At 38.0% G+C, this 16,356-nt stretch overlaps 1 protein-coding gene across 2 annotated transcripts; it reads right to left on the bottom strand.

The window, feature by feature from the left end:
- Positions 1–451: 451 nt before the first annotated feature.
- Positions 452–4,406, bottom strand: dmrt2b (doublesex and mab-3 related transcription factor 2b). 2 transcript variants are annotated; one of them, XM_008406183.1, is made up of 3 exons: positions 4,084–4,406; positions 3,162–3,264; positions 452–1,539 (listed from the first exon to the last, which is right to left on the bottom strand). In XM_008406183.1, the coding sequence occupies exons 1-3, from the start codon at positions 4,279–4,281 to the stop codon at positions 695–697; spliced, it is 1,146 nt and encodes a 381-aa protein (XP_008404405.1). In that variant the 5' UTR covers positions 4,282–4,406; the 3' UTR covers positions 452–694. The 2 variants fall into 2 exon arrangements, with proteins under 2 accessions (XP_008404405.1, XP_008404406.1); XM_008406184.1 differs by having other exon boundaries at positions 4,105–4,406.
- Between the last annotated feature and the right edge of the window lie 11,950 nt (positions 4,407–16,356).

Genomic DNA, 16,356 nt, shown 5'->3' with positions numbered 1-16,356 from the left:
CACCGGCTCATTTTCCCACCTTCTCTCAGTCTTTAGATGTAGGAAATTATACTTCATGAAACATCAAACAGTATGTCGTGTGATTATTAACTTTTAGACAACCAGTGTCATTTTGAAAACAACAAAGAAAATGTAACTGGAAAAGCTGCTACAGAAATCTTCTGGTAAAATATTCATGCACTTTAAATGATGTTTCAAAAACCTCGTCACTGCTTTATAATCCACCTGCTTTGTGAGCTATTTTGGGCTCTTTTCATCATTTTAGAGAGCTTTTCAAGGAACAGTAAAAAAGAAATCCACGTTGAATTCTGATTCACAAACCACATCATAAATGAACGGCGCAATTCAAAGCTGTGATGCTTTAAGTTTCATAAGGTTTCTTTTGTATTGGTGCAGCATAAGCAGATATAAGTAAAACACAACTGAATTTGATATATTTTTATTGCACTGCATAGGAGGATGAAGATATTGCTGTTCAAAAATATAGCCAAAGCAGACTTTTACATGACATTATGGTAACCAAAAATATTTATCTTTAATAAGTACTATGCAGCAATATATACAGAATTGCAAAAATATGTCTTACATTTAAATAGTGCATATGTGTTGCATGGATTGGAGTTATTATATTTATAGCTTTAAATTCAAGTTCTCATATTGCAAAGTGCACTTAGACTGGCTTTCCATTTGCCTGTCAGGCTCTCAGCAGAGCCTCCACAGAAAAAGGCAACGGCTTTGCAGTCGGAGTCCTCACTGAGCCACGATGAGAACCCTCCACAAAGTCCAAACAAGGGTTTGCTTCGGTGGAAGGAGGCCCTGTGTTCCAGCCTCTTCCTGCTAAAGATCTGGAATCAAAAGTCCTGCTGTGAGCCGGGACACCCGGTTCATTTAGAACAGGCAGATCTGATCCAAACGTTGAGAGTCTGGATGTTGAAAAATGATCTAAGTCGATTGTTTCTGCTTGTTTTAACATCGGTTTGACAAAGCAGACGCACGGTACGCCGTTATCGGTTTTGAGTCGTTGCTGTGATGCTGGGGGCGTTAGCTCTGGCTCGCCTCTCTTCCCACAGTCTCTCCAACCATTCTGCGCCTCTTTATCCTCCCTGTGCTGCGCTGAGCTCTGGGTTGATAAAAAGTCATCATAGTGGTCTCCTGTGGAGCGCCTACTCTTTAGGTGGAAGAAATCATAAAACTGGAGGCCACAGTCACAGAGCTGCTTATATTTATATACAGGCACGCAGCTGGAAGTCCCTGCAGAGGAAGAGTCCTTGTTGGTGGAGCAGCAGCGGAGGCACGGGGAGACGGGGAGAGGTAGAGGATGGAGAACGGGCATGAGAGCGGAGGGAGAGAAGGAAACTTCGCTCTGCAGCTCTTTCTGTCTTAACTCGCGCTCCAGCATCACGTTTTCCAGCTCTTTGTCTGCAAAAGCTCGCCTCTTCCTCATGCGGGCGCTGATGGAGGGGCACGGGAAGTGGCTCTGGTGGCGCTGCTTAGACCAACTGGACACACCGTCCTCTGAGGTCATCAGATGTTTTAGCCCTGAACATGGGAGCAAAGCCACATTCTGCTATTACACATCCATTTAGTAAAGAACACCATGTTTCCATCTAATCAGCTTAACTTTCACTACTGTGTTGTTTGTTAGTTTAATCAGGCGGTTGGTTAGTGCTGTCATTTTCACTTTGGAGAGAGAACAACAAGAATTAATCTGAATTTGATTTCCCTCCTAGCGCCTCATTCTTGGCCCTTTTCCCCATGTTTCAAAGGTTAGGGCGTCCTAGCTGTTTTGGAGGAGTATGTAGAGGGCAAATGGAAATGGCTTGGCAGCCTTTATGAATTGTATTTCAGGGGTGCACTTAGAAACCAGAGGTTTGCAGCCAACCTGGCAAAGACCGTATTGAAAAGCCGACATATGAATTTAGCCTCCCTGAGTCAATTCTTTGTAGAACAATCTTTCAACTGCAGCTGTATGGATCAACAAGATGAAACTGTTGCTCATATTTCTTTGCCTCATTGCTCAAGCTCAGTTAGATTTATTGGAGGGAGTCTGAATTTCTGGGACTGTTTGTTCCAGGTGATGTGCAGCGTTAATTTCAGCGACATACAGAATTTTTCATTTAGGCCAGAAAATTCAGCGATGGGTTGATCTGACCAGAGTACCTTCTTCCACAGGTTTACTGTGTTCCCTTCATGGCTTTTAGCAGATTGCAAACAGGACCACTTAAGCTTAGATTCAACAGTAGCTTGTCAAAGGAGTCCACAACTCTTCCACCTTAGCTGCGGATTGCTATATCTCTGAATATTGCTCTGCTTGCACAGTTTGATAGATTTCTGTGTCTTGAAAGGTTTGACGCTGTGCCATTCTCTGCCCAATTAGCAATGATTCATTAGACAGCGCTCTGTGAGGTGTACAAAGCTTGATCTACTGTTTTAAAAGCTAAATCTGCTTTAAATTACTCTGCAACTACATCCCTGATCTGTGGTTTGTTCTTCTCTCTTGATGATGCTGTTAGGTTACTAATGTTCTCAAACATACTGCTGAATTCTTCATAAAACAGTTGCCTTTTTCCTGAGATCAGTTTTCCTACTTGGGACCTATTTACTAGGGGTCTTCTGAATACTATAGGTTGTACAGGTGTTTATGTCAAAGTATGAGAGCAAATTGTCAGAATATAAAGGCACTCAACACTGTTGTATAAAATACAAATAAATAAAAATGCAGAACTTTCCTTTCTCTTTATGGATATGTGCTACCTTGTTGACCCAGCGCATCAGTTCACATTGAAATGAATCAAAGTTTATGGTACCATGACAGACTGTGAAGTACAGATGGCTTGAATTTAGACTAATCCTTAAAATGAGTCTAAATTAGAAAGCCTCCAGCAGAAATCCATCAGGTTTTGTTACACATTAATTACTTTGAAGGCCACATCATGTGAAATATGAAAGTGACTCACTTTGGTTTTGACCATCAGAGGAGCAAGAATGTAAGCTGAGTTAAACTTACAATTAGTCAACTTTTAATTTCTGTTAATGTAACCCACTGAAAGGAAAGGCAAATATTTAAAAGTGTACTCAAAAGCAGAAAAAAAGCACTTTCTAGCAAAGTTCCCGAGAAAAGGAAAATGTGAATAAGTAATGGGGTGTTAATTATACTTTACCCTGCGGGTGGCTCTTAGCCACAATGCTTGAGTCAGCTGCTTTGGTAAAACACTGATATGCTGTTCTCCTCAATGGAGCTGAACACTTGACCCCCTTTTTACCCTGGGAGAAAAAGGTGAACAAGAATCAGACATCTGGACATAATTGCATTTTACAAAGGCACCCTACTAGGGCCAATTAGGATGAGGAATCCATTATTTAAGACACCGGACAGAAATCATTAGGATTATTTGGTATTTGACATAAAAGTACAATATTTAAATCTCTGCTGAAAACACACATCCATGCTATTTTCCTAAATAAATTGCATCAGATTACATATTGTGTGTGTGTGTGTGTGTGTGTAAGGTGAATTGCTCTCTAGCTTTTGTCTGCACTGGTTAACTTGAAAACAAAAGAACTACATTTTATAAATAGATAATTGCCTTAAGTCTTAGAAAAGCATTGCTGGTCTTTATAATGTATTCTGCCAAATGTTATTTGAAAATATTTTTGTCAGTAGCTTTCAATGCACAAATGCAAATTTTAAATGCAGTTTAAAGCTTCTGTTAGAATTGAATTCCCCACATTGGGGAAATGTATTTGTTACAGCAGCACAGTAACAAAACATCCCCCATTAAATATAAAAATATAGTATAAAAATGTGTATATTAACTGATATGGAAAGTGTGACTGAAGAAAATACAAGGGCAATTTGACCAAATTCTGAATTCAAATCTTTTTTACTTTTTTTCTGTCTACTTTAGATTCCTGAGCTCTTTTGGTTTCCCACCACATTTTTATTACATTCTATTCCTTTCTTGACGCACAATTTATATTGTCCTCACATAATATCCACATGTCATAAAATCCACCCGCTGATTATTTGCAGAGGGTTAGGGTTAACCCCCCCCCCCCCTCCATCACCTGGGATCCACTGACCTGTCCATGCCCTTTTCTCACCTCGGCAGCCTGCTGCCTTCTCAGCGCAACCTGCGCTGCCATGACGCGCTGGCGCTCCACCACCAGCAGGCAGCAGGCGCAGCGGCAGTCCCTCCAGCGGCAGAAGCGCTTGTGGCCTTTCAAGCACGAAACGACGCCGTGGTTTCGACAGCGGGCGCATTTGGGGCTGCGGGTCATCTTGCGCTGTGCTYTCTGCTCGCAGCCCTCCGCAGACTCTGGCGTAGCAGCCACTTTCTTGGTTCTCTCCTTCGCTCTCGCCGCAGCTGTGATTTGCGTCGCTTACCGGCGCATCCGTCAGAGGTGGTCACGTCAAAATCCCCCCCCCCCAGATTTTAGCGCTTTATTTTTTTTGCTGTTGTCTTCAGCTGGAGGCCTCCGTTCAGTTGTACGGACATCTGAGAGAGGAGAGGAGAGGAGAGGGGAGTTCTACTTTTTCATCCATGGAGTTTTATTGAGCATATTTTAACAAAACGCAGCGACATAATAAGCCACTATAAGCATTATAGAAATAATCAAAAACAGCATGCGTTTAGAGATTAAAAAAATATATATAATAAATTAAGATATTATATATACATTATAAACGAAAAAAAAAAACCCTGTAATCCTGGATCTCCAGACAAGAATCCAAATTCCCACACTAACCCGGCTACCATGGGAAGATTCCCTCACCAGCTTTTTCAGAGTGGAAACGTTGCAGCCMAACGTCGAGCCTGCCTCAGCTGCTCTTTGACGCCCTTTTCCAAGAAGCTGCTCGGCCGCAATGCCGAGCTCCCGGCAGAACCCACCTGCAAAGATTTAGGAACACCCGCGTTCACTGGAAGATCGAGTCCCTCTCCTTTTAAAAGCCTCTACCTGCGCTGCCCTGCCCACCTTCCCGGCGCCTCTCGTGTTTCAGAGACCTGGGATCGCTGCTAACAGCACATCTCAATTGAAGGCCACAATTATTGGGGAGCCAATGTTTCCCTTACGAGTTTATTTAAAGCAGGTAGACTGTAGCTGGGTGGAGCTGGCCCAAAGCACAAGCAAACTAAGCCCCTGCTGAAGGCCCCCTGCTGGTCTCGGGTACTTTAAATTTGTGATTGTCAATAAGAATGTTGGAGACTTTAAAAAATTGCTGAAAGTTACATTTTTTGTATTTATTTRCGACTTCAAAACTATCAGACAGCAAAATACAACTTAATACAACAATGATTACTTTTAGTGATCAAATGAATCAATAAATCAAATACAATTATTACAATTATTATCTTGAATCTATTCAGTAATTCAGATGTTCCTTTTGTGGCTGTGGCCAAATCTAAGCAAAAGTTTAGATTGTTGCTCAGTAACTGAAGTTAGGATAAAACSCAGGGTTTTTCAACCAAATCTGCAAGTATCACTGCAGAATCTTTTATTASATATACTGAAATTCAGAATAATTTACACTTTAAATTTAATTTAAAGACGCTGTAAAGTTTAATTTACACTTTACAGCGTCTGACTGATTACTTTTAGAAGTAGCAAACAAACCCAGTGAGTGTTACGACCTGTTTGAGTTTGAACTTTGGGTGCTATTTGAATTTGTGTTTCGATCATTTCTACGTTGTTTATTTTGATGCCTTGTTCATTCTTTTGTATTCTCTGGTTTATCTGTTTAWTAKAATATTTGTACATTTGAATTTGCTACCCTAGGATTAGAGTTTTCCTTTCAGTTTAACGTTTCTGTTAGTTTCTGAAATCCTTAGGTTCATCTCTGTTCATTGCTCTTCCTTCCTCTGCTGGTCTTGGTGTCCTGCACAGGTGTTTCCCATCTCCTGATTGCCTCACCTGCAGTCTTCTCGTCTCTTTGTTYTCCACTGACTCCTTTCCTGACACTTCCTGTTTCCCTTCAGCTTAATATCCTACTTGCCCTTGGTAAGTTTTGCTAGTATTTTAATTAAATATGTGTTTTGAGACTATCCTAACTAACTTTTCTTAACTCAAACCCACAAAACATGACAAACTGAGGTCCCTTTAAAAATTAACACTTGTTACGTTTATTAGTTGTTAATCTTGAGAGATATTTAATCCAAAAATAGAATTAAAATAGCAGCTTTAAAAAAAACAAACTGTAAATTAATACCATTTTATGTGAAGCCATAAAGACGTTGAAACGTCTTCAACTGGTTGCATCCATTTTGCTGCGTACTGAGTCTCCATCAAGGAATATTTACTCCAGGGACGACTGCCAGAACAAATGAATAAATCAGATAAACAACGTTTCAATAATTTATGTACTGCTGTTTATTTAATAACTACTGTGGACTGGAGTTGGGATCCCGAATCAAGTTCTGCCATCCTGCATTAACAAATTATTCTTTATATAAACGGTGAAAATGGGAAATGTATAGCATTACAGTAATCGAGYCTTATTTTAAAGCCACCAAACCAACTTACAACAGATTTCTCTGCTGTATTTTTAACTCAATTGAGCTGTTGATAAATATTTAATGTGAAATTAAGTCTCAATTTATCATTTCCTCTAGCAGATTTAGATTTMAAAKTATTTTCGAGTCAACCAATAACTTYTTGATAAGAAATGACAGTGAGYTTTGTGATGATAAAACAATGTAAAARAAGTACAAMTTTTGAGGGAGAAAAGACAGTTTATCTGTYTCATTTGTGTTTTATTTCCAAAATGACTTRAAATGATTTACACCCTCCTCAGTAATGAATGGTAAACACTTGATAACTGATAAGATCATTTGAGGTTTGAGGGCCTCATTGCCATAATGCAAATCTTTAACTCCCTCCACAGGTGACTGAAATTACTTTGAACCTAAACGTCTTTGTGGTATCAAAAAATTGGAGCTTAGCTGTACCTATTTTATTTTTGTAGCAGATGGTGACAAGTGGCTTCAAATTGAAGTGATGAACTTCAGCTTTGAATGAGCTCCTCAAAGTGGCCCAGGCAAAATGGAAAGACTGAGAGATCAAATATATCTATAGCCATTTGATCATCCTAACACAACATCCATATGAGAAATTTACAGAGGTTGGTAACTACTGGCWTTTTTACAATAATGCTATCTAAATAAGTTAAGACAGAGGAGAGGACTATTAAGATTTCATGCACCCACTGATGTTTTCTATGAATGAGCTATATATTAGGTTGATTTATATAACTTGAGTGCTTCTGCATGATGATCAGGAAAAAAGCAGAAAGTTTAGGGGAGTAGAGTGACATTTTCATTATACCCAGGAGTTATCTTGATGCTCATATTTATTCATGACAACCTTAAAATGACTCTTGATGTCTCATACTTATTTCCAGTACAGAATCTTAGCAATGCACAGCATATCAATTCTGTTTTAGAAGTATAAACTGGRAGTAAAGTATTGTACTTTACAATTTTATGTTAATATACGGAACTGAAACTTACTGCTCATATCTCTATCTTTCTCATTTAAACGGCATTTTCTTCTGTTTCCTCTGAAACAAACCTTCACAACTGCCCTAATGTTGGCTTTGGAAACAAGAAGGATGGTAAGAAAGTTGTGCTCCCTGCTGGTGATACTCTGCAGCTACAAGTGGGGTAACTCCACAGCAATTCATTTGCTCGATTTTCATCTCTTAATTCCACAACAGATGCTGTGATCTTCTCCACCTGATYCTTTCAAGTAATTGCATATTTGATTCAGATGTTTCCTCACCACTAAAGGAAAAATAAACGGTTCATTTACATCTTGTCTTGTATCGGAAGACGCAAAGAAGTCTGTATTTTTCAGGGCAAACAGCCATCTTCTACAGATGTATAATCATGTATAGGGTTGTTTGGTTGAAAACTAGGTTACTGTTGCAACACAGATACTCACATATGTGGATAATTTAGACAGAGAAATCAAACTGCATACCAGACAGATGGARCCCTGGGAGCTTGGAAGGAAACTGGACAATTCCAAATKATACCAATTATGGAATTAAATTAATCTTTTTTAAAATTATTTTACACCTGGCTTTTCACAAGAAATTTAGAATGGCTATTTAGAATGACTATTATCATATCTGATGAAACACATGAAGATGTTTGTCTACTTAAATGGAGTTGCATTAAGATTAAACAAAATACATTGCAATAGGACAGTATATATATATATATATATATGTATATATATATATATATATATATATATATATATATATATATATATATTTATTTTTTTTTTCCTCATAATTCTAATGTACCAATTTCATACGTTTTGATATGAAATTAGTCATTTATATTAAACTGAGTTGAGCAATATTCTGCATAAATTTGGTGAAAATTGTTAAAATCCCTAACACCAAACGTGCTATTTGTCTTTCTTTGTTTTTTTTTTTACTTCAGATACACAAATATAGCCTTCAAGGTCAAAAAATGTTTCTGGCAAAGATTTAAAAAAATCAATGAAGTGATGGCTGTTGCATCCAYCATAGTTACGTGAAGAAACATTTCTAATCAGAGATGCAGTGACAACCTTGACTCATTTTCATTATTAAGAACATATCAACATTTAGATCTCATTTGCATTCTATATTTTTAAAATGTATATAAGATCTTTTCTAGAACTATTAATAATGGCTATATTTTGTTTACATGTCAAAAGAATAGTTGTAAACCACATTTTTTGTGTATAAAATACATAATGAGATCAAAGTATCTCCTTTTCAAACATGTTAATATWGAACAAAATATGTCTTTTGCATTTCATGTTCATGTGTGTGATTTTATACTTCTATCATGTTCAAAATAAACAAAGCATCTGAAGCTCAAGGGCTCAGGTGACTAAGGGCAGGTGACCTTTGGTCTTGAGTSCAGACATTGCCATAAACAGAGGAGAACTCCCAGGACATTTCAGYTGTTGGCTTGAAACGGAATGAAAGATCTGATGTCAAAGATGTTGGTGAAAACCAGAACCAGCTGAGCCTCTAGATATGATCTTATTGTGAGATYGCCAATTAAAACTAATAGATGTCTGCAGAGACGGATACAAAGAACCTATAATGCCGATCAGAAGCTTTGTCCCCCTCATTAATCTGACAGGAGAAAATCTGAAACTGGTTTTGTGTAAAGATTTAGTGCAAACTTTAATGGGTGATGTGAAGCTCTTTTTTTTTTTTTTTTACCTTCTTACAACAATGATGGCTTTCTATCGTAAATCTTATCATATCTTAAGAAAAACAAAAAAACTTAATTATTGAAATTGTTGATCCATATATCCATTGTCTATACCCTCTTCTCCTTGCATGGCCTCGGGGCGGGTTGGGGGGATTTGGCTAATCTCAAGTGGTGATGGGCGAGAGGCGAGGTCCCCCCTGGACAGATCGACAGTCCATCACAGKGAAGCAAACACACACTCACACACACTCCTAGCTAAGGACAATTTTGTTGAGATCACTCAACTTAAGTCATGTTTTTGGATTTTGGGAGAACATGCAAATGTCATGCAAATTCCATTACATTCAAATCTCATGTGCTGGCTTTAAAACCAAACCCAGGACCTTCTTGATGCAAGGCAACAGTGCTGTATTTAATTAAATAGATTTTAAATCATAAATAGTTTGCTTTTAAAAAGCTATTAGCTTGATGGCCATTTAAAGTGTGATTACGCTTCAAGTCACATATGCCCATCATACTGAGMAGAGTAGGTCAGAGCCAGTGTGTGTTGCCCAAGGACATTTKGACATGTGGTCAGRAACTGCCAGCTATTGCCATCCAACTGCAAGCCCCCATTTTTACAGTTTGTACATTTGTTCATCTGTTTTGTTTTCAAATTCATTAAAATTGTATATGTCATAGTAACTCCACCCTGAAAAAAAACTGTCCAGATTTACAATTGCTCTCTCATTAAAAKATATATTATGATGATGAGTGTATATAAACCTCTCATTGCAACTGCATAATGTGCCACAGTACAGTMAGAAGAAAACTAGCCAGTAGGAGCCATCAAGTCAACAAAGCACAAGCCAGATCAACAATAAGTAAATTTCTATATTTTCTTAGCAATATACAAAGAAAACCTTGGAGGAGTTTTGCAAATACCCACAGCTGATATTTCAAAAGTATATCTTCACAAGAYGAGCCAGATAAACTCTGATCATCAGAGCACATCCCTTTCAGGTGAAATGCAGAGGCTGCAGTGGCCTGTTTGTATCAAAGGAGACTCCAAAGGGATAGAAAGGAACTGCTGTACTCTGGGGAATTACTGCAGAAAAAGGGAGAAAAAATCTATATCATTTTTAAGAACCACATAGGGACCATGGGATCCTTTCAAYTTCCATGTCAGAATACAATATGAATACTGTGAATTTTCTATWATGTTTTATCCGTGCCACACATTTAGTATACAAGCAGGCAGCAGTAACAAAGTGTAATTATCAGGCTCCTCTGAACATGGTCTTGTTGTCTGTTTTTTTTCCCCCCACAAAAGTTTCAGGCAAAAAAAAAAATCTATTGGTAATTCTAATATGTATGAAAGAATATCCGCTACAGGAGAAAAGGACTTAAATCAATTCAGAAACACCAAAAACAAGAAATGTCTCCAGCTGTTTAGTTAAGTTCTACCTCAAAACAATTCTGCCTGGCCCCAGTCTGTATTTGGCACCGACATTTCAATACTTTATGTAGGAYAAACATCTCCTTAGACAATGACAGTTTGGGAATTGTTTTTCCAAAATGTCTGCCTAGCTGGTACGTTTGTTGAAAAGAATTGATGCAAAACTAAGATTCCCCACCCCTCTCTATACATTTATTTGCACATAATCAGCTTATAAATTCATCTTTTACTGCTGTACAATAACCTCCCTGAAAGTTTTAGAAAAATCCCATCAGTCTGGGATACACAAAAAAAACCTTGGAAAAGCGCCAGCAGAGTCAATGTAACCTTGCCAGAGTAAAAAACTCAGATCCTGCAGGATGGGGTCCAAATGTTTCCATCTCTTGSGACTGCTGGAGGGTTAAASATTTCAAATTTTGCTTTAATGGAAGCAGCTTGCTCTCCTGCAAGTAGCAGGAGGAGTAACTGTTGTTGTTGCTGTTGGTAAAATAAAGTAGGRGTGCACTGATTGCAGTTTTCTGGCAAAATATTTAAAAAGCCTGACTGATTTCGGCACACGCTATTTTTATTTTTAACCTGAATCATCCCGGGGTTTTAATCCCATTYGACCGRACTGTAWAATATRGAATTACATTGTAGAACGTTTCTATTTTAAAATTTACATTTTCATGTAATTTAGAAATTAAGCATGCAAGTATGTACAGTGTCACTTTTAAGTGAAAATASTCCCACAGAAAATATATTGTACAAATTGGCCAATATTTTGACATGAGAGGTGGAGCAAAAAGACAAACAAACATCCTCCTATTGTCATACTAAGTTCTTAGTACAGTGTCGGTACTATTTTTATCTTTTGTAGTTTCATCATTAATAAATTCCTTGARTTATGTTTGGCAATCTGTTGAACATATTTGGTCAAATGACTCATGACTTGAAATTCAAAGTTTACGACTTGACTCTGTGCCTGCATGTMTCAAATAAAACCCACCTTTGGCTGCTTTAGCTTGCAGATGGTGATTTCTGGTGGGGAACAGCTCCAGGAATGGATGYGAGGGTGAGAGGCTGCAGTTGTTTGGTGGAATTACATTTAGAACTTACTGTGCATTATGTTGTACAGTACGTCCGTGAAAACAGATAAGTACCCCCCTTGCTGATAGCATCAGCTTTTCCCGCTGCCTGTGGTGGAGTGCGCTCTCTCCAAGCCCCTTGACTGTCAGACAAAATTGAMTGTCATCACCACAGACATATTGCTCTTGTATTCAAGTCACATGACCATCTCTTGGCCCTACTTTCTTCAATGTCCTGCRGTTCTACTGAGAGTCGTCCGCATCAACTAGCATGTTTTGTTGCAAATATAGAGTTTGACAGACTCATTGGCTTATGCTGACATGTCCGTCTCGATCAGACTCTCTCTCTGCAACAGGGGGCAGACAACCTGCTTGAGATTTTCAAGGACAAGAGGGCTRCTCCAACTTAAAATAATGCAATGGAGGAGTTTGAGAGGTTCCAGACAAACTCCAGGGCTGAATGTCAATTCACTTCAAAGAGAAAAATATAAAGACATTAAACTATGTTTTCGCAGTGCCTTTACACAAAGGTTTTAGAAGCTTTATCCACCTACTTTCAAAGACTGGGAGACACCTTGGCACTTATCAGCGCAAGGCAGCGGCTATTAAGCTGACAGTTTTTCTCCCAAGGGGGCTTAACCTGCACCTTAGAGATTGTTTGAGTTGTCAGGCTTCTAAAGGTGGAACAAACACCTGCTTAAATTAATGTCTGTAAATTAGATACAATTATGCTCCCTCTACCTGCTCTCTTAATATGCGGTGCAAAGTCACAGTGCAGGAAATGTGACATGAACCAAACRGCTTTTTGATAAAACTGTCAAAAATCTCAACTCCTAACAGTCGAAGGTTTTCATRCATTTGGTMAATTTTGACAACTGGTGAAAAGGAAGGAATCAATTCCTCAAGGTCTCTGTTAGCAAGAAAGTGCCTTGCAAAAGTATCCATATCTCTTGTACCTTTTCACAGTATGTCATATATTCACCACAAACAATTTGGGTTTAATGTGATAGACCGGAACAAAGTATGTATGGTAACTCTATTTRAATAGGATTCAATTTGTACAAAAGGTTCCCTTAAATTCAACCAGCATCTTTTACAAACCCATATCTTGTGAAAGCAATAATGTCAATAATGTCTTACAGTGAGCAAAAATGTTGCTTGTATAAAAGTAGCAACAGAGCAGTAATGGTATGGTGCTTGATCTGGATGGGAGCTACAACTTATTTGTCCATTTAAGAAAATGCTGAGAACTTCAGCCCAGATGTGAGCAAGACATGGATGAAAACATCTATGGCTAGATGCAATCAAAGAGCGAAGCAGAAAATCAATCAGCAGCACAGGGATATATTATTTATCAGAAGCAGGCATAGACGGGCTTCAACTGATCTTTGAAGAAAATTATAAACTCCTCAGATTGTGTAAGACAAGCTAATCAGTATGATTGGTGTGTTTTAGTCATGTCAGTCTGTACGATCTTAAAAAGTAAAAAAAAAAAGATAAGGATCAAACAGAGGAGGATTAATGTATGTTAGTGAAACAGCAGGATTTTTGCTGCAATCTTCATGGTTTTAAACATTGGGGCATTTGCATCTTTGTGATTTCATGCTTCATGATCTGAAGAAAATCCTCCGGGAGCCAGAAGTTGCCCCCTCTTGTTCCATTTAACACTGCATGTGCCGTTGGCTTCAGTCCATCTGCTCTCCGGTCCTGTGTTCGTTCTCCCACCGTTTTTCCGTTTGCTCTTCTTCACTGCAAATATTCACTCCCTTTGTCTGTGTCTCCTTTATTTTATATTTACTTCATCACTTTAACCTGTATCATCCATCTTTCATCCATATCTTTGTTTTTTGTGTCTTTCGTCCTTCCTCCGAACATTTCGTTTTCCACTGATGAATTACTACTTTTGTCCTTGTTTTTCCCATCGTGCTTCCAAGAGTCTTGCCTCTTTTCACAACTTCTCAACTCTCTTTAAATCTCGGAAAGCTTTTGTCCTTCCTTGCTGTCCCTCATTTTTACTTCTTTTCCCTTTTAAAGAAGATGCTTGGTGTCCTTCTTTACCCTTTCTTTACTCACTTTCAGATTTTTACGTCCATTGCTTCAGGCTGGAGAAGGCGTAAAGCATTTTACAAGCCTGGTAAAAGGGCTAGAGGGATATATTTTCTGTCTCTGGCAAAAGGCGTTTGTTCGATGCAGTCCAAATCTCTTTTGGGTACAACAGGACACAACATATTTCTGGGAAAGGTCGAACAGATGCTAGGTTGACCTCCATGAGTCAGCTGGCTGCTCAGAGTAGAACAAGCACTTTATAAATTAACTGGTAATCTGAGGAAATGGATGAGTACTAAGCTTTCTCCTGCAACAAGAGGACTTTTCCAAATACTATTGGGAGGACATTTGTTTGAGGAAATACATTTCTCTGTATGTGAGGCAACCATCATGTTGTTTTGTTGAGGTATAACTAAAATATGGAATTCTCAAGTCCTTTTAGTTTTTTACAGAAGGAATATCAGTGTCTCTGTTTCTAGAAGGTAAATAAACGAGCAAAAGTTCACACAGTTTCATTGATGTTTCATGTTATAAGCCAGAGCAAAGTACCACTTAATTGGGCAATGGAAAGAAAACAAAACATGATTTTGCTTTTACCTGAACACGGTGACTTTTGTTTGGATGTCCTGGTATCAGAGGCACCAGATTAAATGGGAAGTAGAGTGGAACTTTACACATATAACACATTTACACATTTCTGTGTGGTTCATTCAGTGTTTAAATTGCCAGTTTACATGTTTCCACAGTGAAAGGTGTTGAATATTTCAAACTGAAAAAAAGGCAAAAACATTAACAAAATGTGTGTGTTATTCCTAATCAGTGATAATTGTAAATGTTGCTTTGGGTCCAATCTCTTAAAAATTGATGCCATATAAGGTTATTTGATTTTTCTTAGATCAAAGTTGTTGAATCTGAAAATAAATGTTAACTTGTTTTCTTACTTTTAGTTTCTGGTTGGTGTAATCCAGATCCACTGGTACAAGACTTTAATTTATTTCAATGCTTAGTTAAAATAACCAGCTTCGCTTGTACATTTAACACCCACGCACATCACGGAACATAATTGATCATCTTTTTTAAAAACGTTTTGGTTTCAGGATGCATCAGTACTAGATACCTGATCCTTGACCTGAGCAGCGGTGTTTTATCTCCAGATGAGTTAAACCCCCCTCTGCAATTATTTCTAATCATGATCTTGATGTCTGCAGAGGGAGCAGTAATGACCCCATGAAGAGCTTTGTGTCCTGCTCTGAGTATTGATCCAGTCTGTTTCAGCCTCATGTTAATGAAAGACATTAAATAATGCACACACAGCACTACTGTACACATATAAAACAGGCAATACTATAGATCTACCTTTTTTCATTGTTTTTCCTTCCTTCCTCCTGTCTTGTTATCATTGTCATTTTTATCTTCCCATACCGGTATTCTTTAGATAAAGGTTGAGGAAGGATACCCCCCACTGGTCTCTCCTTCAATGCAGCCTCACCACCTCTGATCCATTGTCTTTCTGGATGCTGTGAGATTCAAAGACACCCTCTGCTCCCAGAGATGAAACACCCCCGCTGAAATATCAAGTGTTTCCCAATTTAGGACCATCTCTTGCCCTCTATATCAGATTTCATGTTTCTTTTGCTTTATTGGATGCTTTTGTCTTCCTGATTGTGAAAGCGTATCTCAGTGAAGGTGTGAAAAGCAATATCCCCCCAGACACACGAAGCCAAGCACAATGTTGTGTAATTGTGGCAGCATAATGAGACGCCGGTTGAATAGAGCTTGAATTAGGAATCATCTCAGCAAGCACAGCTCTTCAAACATTCTCAAAAAAAAAAAAAAAAAAACGTTCAAGCAAAAAATGCAGATGAATGCTTTTCAGCTACTTCAAAATAACAAGTATCCCACTTCCTTTGATTATTTTTGCATGATTTGTGTGAGAAATGTAACCAACACTGAGGCAAGAGAGACTAATATTACCGTTATTCAAATAAAAATATCTATTAAAAGCTTTGGAAAAAAAGAAACAGTTTCTGCTTAAAATAGCTAAATGTAAATATGACGTCTTTCAATCCTTCCTAGATCTTTGTAGTTTGGCAACTACACATAAAGAGACGGGACATTTGTCATGCAAAACAAATAATTGTGCCTTTGTGAATTTGAGTTTTGTTTCATATGTTCACAAGTAAATAGCTTCTGACAGAGCAACATGGTTTGGAATCATGTTGGTGAAGTTTGCAACAATTTGTAGCAAACAGGAAAATATTTAACTATAATTCTATAATTTTGTGAATATATTTCTGCCTTCAATTTATAGCAAACATTCATATTCTTCATATCAATTTGCTCTTGGAGGTACAGCCAATCAGCACCAAGGAAAGTGGATGGTGCTGAACAAAATAGTTGAATTTTACAACAACACTTTGGAGTTAAAGTTATAATCAGATAACATTTATGCAGACAAAGCTCTTCCATTGAATTTGAATGACGTAGTGTAGAATTACATCCTTAACTTCTGTCATTTTTCAATTAATATTGGATCTCTGCCTATTTGCAGTCGAGTGCTCATGGATTCGCCTATTTATAG

Source organism: Poecilia reticulata, linkage group LG4 (genome assembly GCF_000633615.1).
Source record: "Poecilia reticulata strain Guanapo linkage group LG4, Guppy_female_1.0+MT, whole genome shotgun sequence".
Classification (NCBI taxonomy): domain Eukaryota; kingdom Metazoa; phylum Chordata; class Actinopteri; order Cyprinodontiformes; family Poeciliidae; genus Poecilia; species Poecilia reticulata.
Note: the sequence above shows the minus strand (reverse complement) of the source record. Positions and strands in the feature narration are given on the sequence as shown.

Bases quoted from the DNA above. Each gene is read 5' to 3' on its own strand.
- dmrt2b (XM_008406183.1), bottom strand. From the start codon at position 4,281: ATGACCCGCAGCCCCAAATGCGCCCGCTGTCGAAACCACGGCGTCGTT. The intron at 3,265-4,083 runs GTCAGTGGATCC...TTTTTCTCCCAG, and splicing joins TGAGAAAAGGGCATGGACAG to GGTAAAAAGGGGGTCAAGTG. The intron at 1,540-3,161 runs GTAAAGTATAAT...TCCCATGTTCAG, and splicing joins GGCTAAGAGCCACCCGCAGG to GGCTAAAACATCTGATGACC.